The 12,804-nt window shown below is 48.7% G+C and overlaps 1 protein-coding gene across 1 annotated transcript in view; it reads right to left on the bottom strand.

Annotated features, from left to right (window-relative positions):
* The window catches only part of SLC24A4 (solute carrier family 24 member 4), a 137,206-nt gene that overhangs the window by 97,157 nt on the left and 27,245 nt on the right, over positions 1-12,804 (bottom strand). The window contains exon 2 of the mRNA XM_040333705.1: positions 9,175-9,288. Coding sequence (XP_040189639.1) covers positions 9,175-9,288 — 114 coding nt within the window. The remainder of the gene's footprint in view (positions 1-9,174; positions 9,289-12,804) is intronic.

Raw genomic sequence — 12,804 nt, 5'->3', positions numbered from 1 at the left:
GGAGGAAATGTTCTTGTGAGATGAAAGGCGATCCAGACAGAGCCTGCTGGAACCATCCGAGCGTTTCCCCCGCCGCCAAATCCGCCCATCTGAGCGAAGACAGAATCCAAAGCCAGCGCCCGGGGAGAAGGAGAGAACTGCGAGACTTATTACAGGGCGTCCATCTGCGTGCCATATGCGCCTCCGCAGCCAATCGTCATCTGCGTCCTTAAAGCGCTATTAAACCCAAAAGCAGACATTGATGACTGTATATATGACACCAACAATGGAGCCCAATGACACCAATGATGGGGGGCCATTCCTCCCAATGACACCAATGATGGGGGGCCATTCCTCCCAATGACACCAATGATGGGGGGGCCATTCCTCCCAATGACACCAACAATGGGGCCCAATGACACCAATGATGGGGGGCCATTCCTCCCAATGACACCAACAATGGGGCCCAATGACACCAATGATGGGGGGCCATTCCTCCCAATGACACCAACAATGGGGCCCAATGACAACAATGATGGGGGGCCATTCATCCCAATGACACCAACAATGTCCCATCATTGGTGTCAGTGGGAGGAATAGTGCCCCATCATTGGTATCAGTGGGAGGAATAGTGCCCCATCATTGGTGTCAGTGGGCGGAATAGTGTCACATCATTGGCGTCAGTAAGAGGAATTGTGCCCCATCATTGGTGTCAGTGGGAGGAATAGTGCCCCATCATTGGTGTCAGTGGCAGGAATAGTAACCCATCATTGGTGTTAGTGGGAGGAATAGTGCCCCATCATTGGTGTCAGTGGAAGGAATAGTGCCCCATCATTGGTGTCAGTGGGCGGAATAGTGCCCCATCATTGGTGTCAGTGGGCGGAATAGTGTCCCATCATTGGTGTCAGTGGGCGGAATAGTGTCCCATCATTGGTGTCAGTGGGCGGAATAGTGGCCCATCACTGGTATCAGTGGGAGGAATAGTGCCCCATAATTGGTGTGAGTGGCAGGAACTGTGCCCCATCATTGGTGTCAGTGGGAGGAATAGTGCCCCATCATTGGTGTCAGTGGGAGGAATAGTGTCCCATCATTGGTATCAGTGGAAGGAATAGTGTCCCATCATTGGTGTCAGCGAGAGGAATAGTGCCCCATCATTGGTGTCAGCGAGAGGAATAGTGCCCCATCATTGGTGTCAGTGGAAGGAATAGTGCCCCATCATTGGTGTCAGTGGGAGGAATAGTGCCCCATCATTGGTGTCAGCGAGAGGAATAGTGCCCCATCATTGGTGTCAGTGGGAGGAATAGTGCCCCATCATTGGTGTCAGTGGGAGGAATAGTGTCCCATCATTGGTGTCAGCGAGAGGAATAGTGCCCCATCATTGGTGTCAGCGAGAGGAATAGTGCCCCATCATTGGTGTCAGTGGGAGGAATAGTGCCCCATCATTGGTGTCAGCGAGAGGAATAGTGCCCCATCATTGGTGTCAGTGGAAGGAATAGTGTCCCATCATTGGTATCAGTGTAAGGAATAGTGTCCCATCATTGGTGTCAGTGGGAGGAATAGTGTCCCGTCATTGGTATCAGTGGGAGGAATAGTGTCCCATCATTGGTATCAGTGTAAGGAATAGTGTCCCATCATTGGTGTCAGTGAGAGGAATAGTGCCCCATCATTGGTGTCAGTGGGAGGAATAGTGTCCCGTCATTGGTATCAGTGGGAGGAATGGTGTCCCATCATTGGTGTCAGTGGCAGGAATAGTGTCCCATCATTGGTGTCAGTGGGAGGAACTGTTGCTGATCCTATGTCCCTGGCCCGGCCCTTTGGATTCAAATTCTTTCAATCACAGAGGCTCAGCATCAAACGTGGGCGTTACCTACAGTGACCAGCATGCCTAGGAGCGCCCGCTCCTCCAGACTAACTCCTGCCCAATGCACTTTGCCAGCAGACGTGCGTTGCGGAGCGCCACAATGCGCCATGCGTTGCAGTGAACCTTTTTTGGTGCACTAGACATCCCATTGGAATAGCTTCCCTAACACAACACACATGAATGTGCTAAATAAAGCTCGCCGACGCGCTTGTGTTAAAATACCGCAACAGTGCGACCCTAGAAACAGAAGAATGAATCGGAGGAACGAAACGGCGAACGCCTCCGACTGAAAACAAAGGATTTTCTTTCACGCCAGGAAAGTGCGGGAAAAGGTAGATTGGGCGCGAGCGAGCTCCAACAAGGATCTCCATTAAGCGCTAACTGCATTACGGGGACGGCAGAGCCTCCCGGCGGGGCTGTCCTCGGCAGAGCACATGCATCGGCATGCGCGCCGTAAGCTGGAAGCGGTGCGCGGTGTAACCCTGGCTAATCTTATAATTGGACGCGGCTTTATCCATGTCACACAAGCCCAGCTAAGCTAAAGGATTCCTGCTTGACATTTTACCTTTGGAGAGGCTGCAACAGTTCTTCTCGTTATGAAAGCACCAAGACTACTATTACATGCCCGACCCCCCTGACATACACTGACCTCACCTACCTGACATACATGGACCTACCTGACATACACTGACTTTACCTACCTGACATACATGGACCTACCTGACATACATGGACCTACCTGACATACACTGACTTCACCTACCTGACATACATGGACCTACCTGACATACACTGACTTCACCTACCTGACATACATGGACCTACCTGACATACACTGACTTCACCTACCTGACATACATGGACCTACCTGACATACATGGACCTACCTGACATACACTGACTTCACCTACCTGACATACATGGACCTACCTGACATACATGGACCTACCTGACATACACAATGACTTCACCTACCTGACATACATGCAACATGGACCTACCCGAGCCGGGATCTTTACAGTGCAATGTGCATGCTGTGGAGGAGGCTTGTAATTGCCGCCTTCTGGAGTCTGCGGCGCCTATGATGGACGTCACACGTCCCGCGGTCCCGGGATTGGATCTCCAGGACGTCCATCATAGGAGCCGGGTGTACCAAGATGGCCGACCGCTCCGGAGCTAGGCCGAAGCCGCGGCCTTTCCTAAGGCCGAGGCAGCGGTGCGCTCCGCGGATCACGGATCGGTCACAATCCGTCGCACCACTAGTGGCAACAGACGGACCGTTGCGCGGGCCACATGGCAAGGTCTGGCGGGCCGGATTCGGCCCGCGGGCCTTGTGTTTGCCACCCCTGATTTAAAGAGTAACTGCTGGATTCGCGCAGGGCGGCGTATTTTTGAGCCGGCGTAGCGTATCGTATTTACGATACGCCGCCGTAAGTCAGAGAGGCAAGTGCTGTATTCACAAAGCACTTGCCTCCTAAGTTACGGCGGCGTAGCGTAAATGGGGCCGGCGTAAGCCCGCCTAATTCAAATTGTGAAGAGGTGGGCGTGTTTTATGTAAATAAACAGTGACCCGACGTGATTGACGTTTTTAACGAACGGCGCATGCACATGTTTTATGTTAATGTCCTGTGACCCGACGTGATTGACGTTTTTTACGAACGGCGCATGCGCCGTCTGTGGACATATCCCAGTGTGCATTGCTCCAAAGTACGCCGCAAGGACGTATTGGTTTCGACGTGAACGTAAATTACGTCCAGCCTTATTCACGGACGACTCACGCAAACAACGTAAAATTTTCAAAATTCGACGCGGGAACGACGGCCATACTTAACATTGGCTAGGCCAGCTTTTTGTTCGACTAACTTTACGCCTGAAAACGCCTTACGCAAACGGCGTATCTTTACTGCGACGGGCAAGCGTACGTTCGTGAATAGGCGCATCTCGCTGATTTACGCATTCTAGGCGTAAATCAGCGTTCACGCCCCTAGCGGCCGGCGGAACTAGACAGCTAGGATACGACGGCGCAGTCACTGACACCAATACCTGACTTGCCCTGAGTGCTGGTAATCCAGGCTACACCACTGGTCCTATGTGTAGGCATCATAGGTGTGCGCAGCCTATTGCATTAGGGTGTACACCCCAAAGATCAAACACACACTACCAATCACTCACGATGAAAGAGAAGGGGCCGGTAAGTTGCATATTTACCGGCCCCTTCCCCCACTCATCCTAAAACCTCCCCGCAGCAACAGCTGGAGGGACAGGAGAGTAGGGAAGCCCGAAGTGCTGCGGGGGGAACCAGGGCAGTAGGGGGGAATCTGTGCTGCACAGGGTGATTAGGGTGTGCCTGGGCACACCTGGGACACCCTGGGCCAGATTCTCAAAAAAGCGCCTATCTATAGGCGGGCGTAGCGTATCTCAAGATACACTACGCCGCCGTAACTTAGTGAGGCAGGTCCTATATTCTCAAAGAACTTGTGGCCAAAGTTAAGGCGGCGTAGTGTAACTGTGCCGGCGTAAGCCCGCGTAATTCAAAGTAGGCTAGTGTGGGCGTGTTTTATGTTAATGTATCGTGACCAGACGTGATTGACGTTTTTAATGAACGGCGCAGTATCACGTCGAATTTTCAAATTAAATTACGCCCGCTCAATGCCTAGTCGACGTGAACGTAACTTACGTCCAGCCCCATTCACGGACGACTTACGCAAACGACGTAAAACACGACGCTGTTCGTACGTTTCTGACGTCCATACCCAACATGACTTACCCCTGCTTTATAAGGGGTAACTTTACACCGGCGTATGTCTTACGTAAACAACGTATCTTGCTACGCCGGGCGCACGTACGCTCGTGAATCGGCGTATCTAGCTCATTAGCATATTTCAACACGGAAATCTACGGAAGCGCCACCTAGCGGCCAGCGGAAATATGCAACTAAGAAACGACGGTGTAAGAGACTTTCGCCGCTCGTATCTTAGCCGAATTTATGCGTAACTGATTCTAAGAATTAGCCGCATAGATACGACGGCTCTTATTCGGACTTACGACGGTGTACATGGCGCTACGCCGTCGTAAGTCCTTTAAGAATCTGGGCCCCTGTGCGCACGCCTGCGGTAGGCATCTTTAGTTAGATAAGAAGAGCCAAAGCGTTTCCATCGTTCAAGAACAAGAGAAAAAATGGTCTTGAAAGCCAACCAAGAAAAGTAAATTAATTTTCCAACTTCTAGGCAACTAAATTGAGTGGGCATGGAGCGGTGGTGGGCATGGAGCGGCGGTGGGCATGGAGCGGCGGTGGGCATGGAGCGGTGGTGGGCGGCAGAGGGCTCAGAAAGGACAAGAACAGCCAATACTTGGAAAAGTAATTAAAGAGACAATCTGCATGACGCTAACCATTGTGCACAATACTCATTAATCAGGTGAATAAGATAAAAAGAGGGGGGGGGTTGTGTTTTCCTCTGGGAGATGACAATTATCACTGTATCTGTAGCAGATGAGGTCTACCGCGTCGTCTATTTATACGGAGAATTTATTTATTGATGTAAAACGTTGGAGTGGGGGTGCAGATGAAGTTGGGGGGGGGGGGGTGTTTTACCAAAAAAAGGCTTTCCATGTACCTGTCCATTATTATTATACAGGATTTATATCGCGCCAACAGTTTGCGCAGCGCTTAACAAAATAAAGGCAGACATTACAGTTACATTACAATTTGGTACAGGAGGAATCAGAGGACCCTGATCAATAGAGTCTGGACCCCTTTACATTACACAGCACCCTGCACCTCTGGAACCCTTTACATTACACAGCACCCCGCACCTCTGGGCCCCTTTACATTACACAGCACCCTGCACCTCTGGACCCCTTTACATTACACAGCACCCTGCACCTCTGGGACCCTTTACATTACACAGCACCCCGCACCTCTGGGCCCCTTTACATTACACAGCACCCTGCACCTCTGGAACCCTTTACATTACACAGCACCCTGCACCTCTGGGCCCCTTTACATTACACAGCACCCTGCACCTCTGGAACCCTTTACATTACACAGCACCCTGCAACTCTGAGCCCCTTTACATTACACAGCACCCCGCACCTCTGGACCCCTTTACATTACACAGCACCCCGCACCTCTGGAACCCTTTACATTACACAGCACCCTGCACCTCTGGGCCCCTTTACATTACACAGCACCCTGCAACTCTGGAACCCTTTACATTACACAGCACCCCGCACCTCTGGAACCCTTTACATTACACAGCACCCTGCACCTCTGGGCCCCTTTACATTACACAGCACCTTGCACCTCTTGTCCCCTTTACATTACACAGCCCCCTGCACCTCTGGACCCCTTTACATTACACAGCACCCTGCACCTCTGGACCCCTTTACATTACACAGCACCCTGCACCTCTGGGCCCCTTTACATTACACAGCACCCTGCACCTCTGGGCCCCTTTACATTACACAGCACCTCTGGGCCCCTTTACATTACACAGCACCCTGCACCTCTGGACCCCTTAACATTACACAGCCCCCCACAGTTTGTTACACAGACACCCCCCTAACAGTTCTGGACCATGTTACACTGGGGGGGGAGACGTGACATGCGACCCGCGGGGCGCCGGTGCCTGGTATGCCCTATGGCCAGTCTGGGCCTGCTCATAGGCGATACTGATGGGCACTGATATGCAGCACTGATGAGCATTAATAGGTGGCACTGATGGGCACTCATAGGCGGCACTAATAGGCACTGATATGCAGCACTGATGGGCATTGATAGGTAGCACTAATGGGCACTGAAAGGCTGCACTGATGGGTACTTATAGGCGACACTGATGGGCACTGATGGGTACTAATGAACACTGATGAGTGACACTGATGGGCACTGATAGATGGCACTTCTAGGCAGCACCGATGAGGAGGCACTGGCAGGCATTACCGATGGGCTCTGTTGAAGGGCGATACCGATGAGTATTGCTCCCGGTCCTGTCAGGGGAGAAATGCCTGACTGTCTGTTCATACAATGTATGAACAGCAATCAGTCATTTCCCCAAGTCAGTCCCACCCCCACCCTACAGTTAGAACACACCCAGGGAACATAATTAACCCCTTCCTTGCCCCCTAGTGTTAACCCCTTCCCTGCCAGTGGCATTTTTATAGTAATCAATGCATTGTTATAGCACTGATCGCTATAAAAATGCCAATGGTCCCAATAATGTGTCAAAAGTGTCCACCATAATGTCGCAGTACCGAAAAAAAAAAATCGCTGATCGCCGCCATTACTAGAAAAAAAAATGCCATAAAACTACCCCCTATTTTGTAAACGCTATAACTTTTGCGCAAACCAATCAATAAACACTTATTGCGATTTTTTTTCTTTTGAAAAATATGTAGAAGAATACGTATCGGCCTAAACTGAGGAAAAAAAATGTTTTTTATATATTTTTGGTGAATATTTATTATAGTACAAAGTAAAAAATATTCATTTTTTTTTTTAAATTGTCGCTCTATTTTTGTTTAATAGCGCAAAAACTAAAAACCGCAGAGAAAGCTCTATTTGTGGGGAAAAAAGGACGCCAATTTTGTTTGGGAGCCACGTCGCACGACCGCGCAATTGTCAGTTAAAGCGACACAGTGCCGAATCGCAAAAAGTGCTCTGGTCATTGACCAGCAATATGGTCCGGGGGTTAAGTGGTTAACCTGCGTTACTCGCAATCCGAGGTAATACTATATTAGCTGGAATTTGGCTTCTGTTTGTTAGTGTATTTAAATCTGCTAGTCCATCTAACACCCCCCCCCCCCCCCCCAAGACTGACATTGCTGCTGCTCCTTCATCCAGAGTGGGGGGGGGGACGCTCTAATACAGGAGGCGTGTCACTGGCCAGATCACCAGATAAAAACAACGGAGAAAAAGGCCTAAAAAAAGAGGAAGAAAACAAATGCAGCCACCACATTTAATGATGGGTAAGCTGCGATATATTACATTTTTTTTTTTTTTTGGTTTAATACCGTTTTAAGAATACATTCTGCAATAGAAATATATATTTTTTTTAAGTGTTTAGAGTCATTTTAAAGGAGTATAGAGACATAATAGTTAACTGATTCCTTTTAATAACAATTAAAAATAGATAAAAATCAATCATATAATGTACCTGTAGTTTCTAGTTTTGTTTTTGCATGTTGTTTCCTGCTTCTGTGATGTACAGAGCCAGAGAGCCAATACAGGGCAGTGATGGTTTGTAAAACTAAACTGATTGGTGCTGAGGGGTTTTAGACACACAGGCCCAGATTCTCAAAGGCGTTACGACGGCGCAACACCATTTGCGCCGTCGTAAGTCCTAATCTGGCCCCGGGTATCTATGCGCCTGATTCTTAGAATCAGTTACGCATAGATACCCATTAGATCTGACAGGCGTAAGGCTCTTACGCTGTCAGATCTTAAATGCAATTTTTTTCCCGCCGCTAGGTGTCGCCAACGTCGTTTTCCCCGACGCTTATGTAAATTAGCAAATTACGACGATTCCCGAACGTACGCGCGCTCGACGCAGAGAATTTACGTCGTTTCCATAGCCTTTGCGACGCGTAAAGTTGCCCCTGGGGGTCTATGGAGGCGCAGCCAATGTTAAGTATGGCCGTCGTTCCCGCGTCGAAATTTAAAAAATTTACATCGTTTGCGTAAGACGTCCGTGAATGGTGCTGGACGCCATTTACGTTAACGTCTAAGCAAATGACGTCGGTGCGACGTCATTTAGCGCAATGCACGTCGGGTAATTTACCCGACGGAGCATGCGCAGTACGCTCGGCGCGGGAACGCGCCCAATTTAAATGGTGCCCGCCCCATTTGAATTCGGCGGGCTTGCACCGAGCGCTTTTACGATACACCGCCGCAAGTTTACAGGTAAGTGTTCTGAGAATCAGGCACCAACGCTGTAAACCTGCGGCGGTGTAACGTAAATCAGATACGTTACGCTGCCCAGGAGCAACGTAGTTATATGTGAATCTGGGCCAATGTAATCACACCTCCTTGATTAGTGTCCACAGAGGGAAAGCTCCCAGTACTGTGGTTATCAGGAAACAGACAACCAGGAAGTGTGGAGATCAGAGAAGAATTACAGCAACTTGAGAGCAAAAACGAACAATGAGGACATGAAAACAGCACTGCATTAAGGTAAAGGAAGCTATTAAGATAAAAAAAAAAATCCTTTACAAACCCTTTAAGTTGATCACATTCACAGAAATATATAAAAATGGTGATAAACACGATTCCCCCATTAAAGGGAAACTCCGCCAATCACTTGCAGCCATGGGTAAGTTCCTGGCCGATGCGTCATTACCTGGATCAGTGCAGTTCTTCTCCTGGGATCTGTTGCCTGACGCCATCAGCCTGCGATTCCGCCATGTGAGATCACCCTGTGTAGAAGTCGGGTCTCTCTCCGAGAGTCCTCGCCCTGCAAGAGAAAGGGAAACTGCATGAAACATGGTGGATTTTATGTATCAGGAAATCAGTGTTTGTAATGAGATGTCTCTGGCAGATGTTGTCCCTGGAAATGTAAATCCCTTGTCCACCGGGCCTATTTTGGCACTTCTCTCCTTCATGTAAAAATCACAATTTTTTTGCTAGAAAATTAATCAGAACCCCCAAACCTTATATATGTTTTTTTTAGCAGACACCCTAGGGAATAAAATGGCGGTCATTGCAACTTTGTTTCTCGCTCGGTATTTGCGCAATCATTTTTCAAACGCCTTTTTTTGGGAGAAAAAAACGGTTTCATGAATTAAAAAAAAAAAAAAAAAACACAGTAAAGTTAGCCCAATTTTTTTGTATAATGTGAAAGATGATGTTACGCCGAGTAAATAGATACCTAACATGTCACGCTTTAAAAATTGCGCACACTCATGGAATGGCGCCAAACTTCGGTACTTAAAAATCTCCATAGGTGACGCTTTAACATTTTTTACAGGTTACTATTTTCGAGTTACAGAGGAGGTGTTGCTCTCGCTCTAACGCACGATACGATTCCTGGGGTTTGAACGGCGTTTACATATGTGGGCGGGACTTGCATGCGTGTTCGCTTCTGCACGCAAGCTACTGGGCATAGGGGTGTTTTGAAAAAAAAAAATTCATTTTATTTTTATTTTACTTAATTTTTTTTATTTTTACACTATTTTTTACATTTTTTTTATCACTTTTATTCCTATTACAAGGAATGTAAACATCCCTTGTAATAGGAATCAGTGTGACAGGTCCTCTTTATGGAGAGATGTGGGGGGAGGGGTCAATAAGACTGCATCTCTCCTCCAGGCTTACAATCATGAGAAAAAAATCACTGATCTCATGCCGACAGCCGCGATTGCGGCTTTGTTTACTTCCGGGTACCGGGCGTGACGTCATAAGGTCGCGCCCGGTCCTCCGACGGTCATAGAGATGACTGTGACCATCTGGTCGCCAGTCATCTCTATGCTTTCCAGGCAGCGCCGACCGATTCGCTCTCCGGGCCCCCGATGGCACGGGAGAGCCCAGAGAAGCACCGGATGGCGGCGGGAGGGGGGACGTCCCCTCCCGCTGCCTATAAGAATGATCAAGCGGTGGAACCGCCGCTTTGATCATTCTTATCGTGCAGAGAATCGGCGGCTGAAGACGGTGATATCTGAATGATGCCTGTAGCTGCACCCATCATTCAGATATCACCGCACAAAGTGGAGGACGTCATATTGCGCTATAAACAAAAATAGAGCGACAATTTTGAAAGAAAATGCAATATTTTTTTACTATAATAAATATCCCACAAAAAATATATAAAACAACTTTTTTTTCCTCAGTTCAGGCCGATACGTATTCTTCTACCTATTTTTGGTTAAAAAAAAAACGCAATAAGCGTTTATCGATTGGTTTGCGCAAAAGTTATAGCGTCTACAAAATAGGGGATAGTTTTATGGCATGTTTACACACACAGCTCCCGGTTCTCTCGCTCTGTGACGAGCGATCGTGGGTGCCCGGCGGTAATCGCGCCCGCCGGGTACACGCGTAATGGCTGAAATGCGAGATTTTGTAATATTAAGTCGTTTCGCGCAGCCGAGCCGACCTTACGGCGGCTGGGCGGCTAGTGGTCAAGGACCGAGCCTCTTTTTAATATTTGTTGTTTGCAAGTTAAAATCAGGTTATTTTGCTAGAAAATTACTTAGAACCCCCAACCGTCGTAAGTCCGAATCCGCGCCGTCGTATCTTTAAGCGTATGCTCAAATTGAGATACGCTTCTCTGTTGCTAAGATACGACCGGCGTAAGTCTCCTACGCCTGTTGGGCCCCTCCCACAGCTCTGCTCTCTCTCCTTGTGCAGGGAGACTGGTCTTCTCTCCGTCCCCTCCTGTCGTTTTTTGTAGTGGGTGGAGCCTGCTGGGCCCTCCCACAGCTCTGCTCTCTCTCCTTGTGCAAGGAGACTAGTCTTGTCTCCGCCCCTCCTTTCGTTTTTGTAGTGGGTGGAGACTGTTGGGCCCCTCCCACAGCTCTGCTCTCTCCTCGTGCAGGGAGACTGGTCTTGTCTCCGACCCCTCCTGTAGTTTTCTGTAGTGGGTGGAGCCTGTTGGGCCCCCTCCCTTAACTCTGCTCTCTCTCTTTGTGCAGGGAGGCTAGTCTTGTCCCCGCCCCTCCTGTAGTTTTCTGTAGTGGGTGGAGCCTGTTGGGCCCCCTCCCACAGCTCTGCTCTCTCTCCTTGTGCAGTGGGTGGAGCCTGTTGGGCCCCTCCCACAGCTCTGCTCTCTCTCTCCCTCTCCTTGTGCAGGGAGACTGGTCTTGTCTCCGCCCCTCCTGTACTTTTCTGTAGTGGGTGGAGCCTGCTTGGCCTCTCCCACAATTCTGTTCAGGCTTCATACAGCACAGTGATGATGTTACCACTACTTTTACTAGATATTTTCTTGATATACACACACACTTTTATACACATAGGGCCAGATTCACAAAGAGATACGACGGTGTATCTACAGATATCTACAGATACACCATCGTATCTCTGACTTACACTGGTCCTATCTATGCGCCTGATTTATAGAATCAGATACGCATAGATAGGGCTTAGATCCGACAGTGTTACACTGTGTTACACTGTCTGATCTTTTTTTCCCCATTTAAAAATGGCGCCGGGGGCGTTCCCGCTGATTTACGATAAATAATATGTAAATCAGCGAGATACGCAAATTCACGAACGTACGCGGACCCGACGCAGTCTTCCTACGACGTTTCTGTAGCGGCGTACCCGTCGTATACTTACCCCTTCTTTTATCAGGCGCAGCCAATGTTAAGTATATCCGGCGTTCCCGCGTCGAATTTGAATTTTTTAACGTCGTTTGCGTAAGTCGTTCTCGAATACGGACGGACGCCGTTTACGTAAGCGTCGAAACCACTGACGTCCTAGCGACGTCAGTGGGAGCAATGCACGCCGGGAAGATTCGCGGACGGCGCATGTGCATTTAAATCGGCGCAGGAACGCGCCTGATTTAAATAGTACACTCCCCCTAGCCGCGTAATTTGAATTCCGCCGGGGGATTTAGGATCCGCCGTTTCAAGTTTGGAGGTAAGTGGTTTGTGAATTAGCCACTTGCCTCCTAAACTTGCGGGAGCGGATCTTAATTCACGTAGATCGAGCGGATCTATAGATCCGCTGAGCTACGTGAATCTGGCCCATAGTTTCTCTATCTAGTGGTCTTTTGTCGGACCTTGCTGACCGCCAAGACAAAATCAATTACTGGATTAGCCAATGTAATATTCATACTGGATGTCAGCCCATATGTACAAATGAAATTAAAGGAAATATTTCAGACTATGGACACATATGAATAACATTTTTAGCATTGCATGGATCTTATTCGGATACATTGTGTCTCTAGATACTAAAAGTAGCATAGATTCCCCTTTACCATTACGGTAACCTTGCCACAGAGGGTTAATGCGGTTTCCCGTGCAATTACGGA

Source organism: Rana temporaria, chromosome 13, assembly GCF_905171775.1.
Source record: "Rana temporaria chromosome 13, aRanTem1.1, whole genome shotgun sequence".
In the NCBI taxonomy this organism is placed as follows: domain Eukaryota; kingdom Metazoa; phylum Chordata; class Amphibia; order Anura; family Ranidae; genus Rana; species Rana temporaria.
Note: the sequence above shows the minus strand (reverse complement) of the source record. Positions and strands in the feature narration are given on the sequence as shown.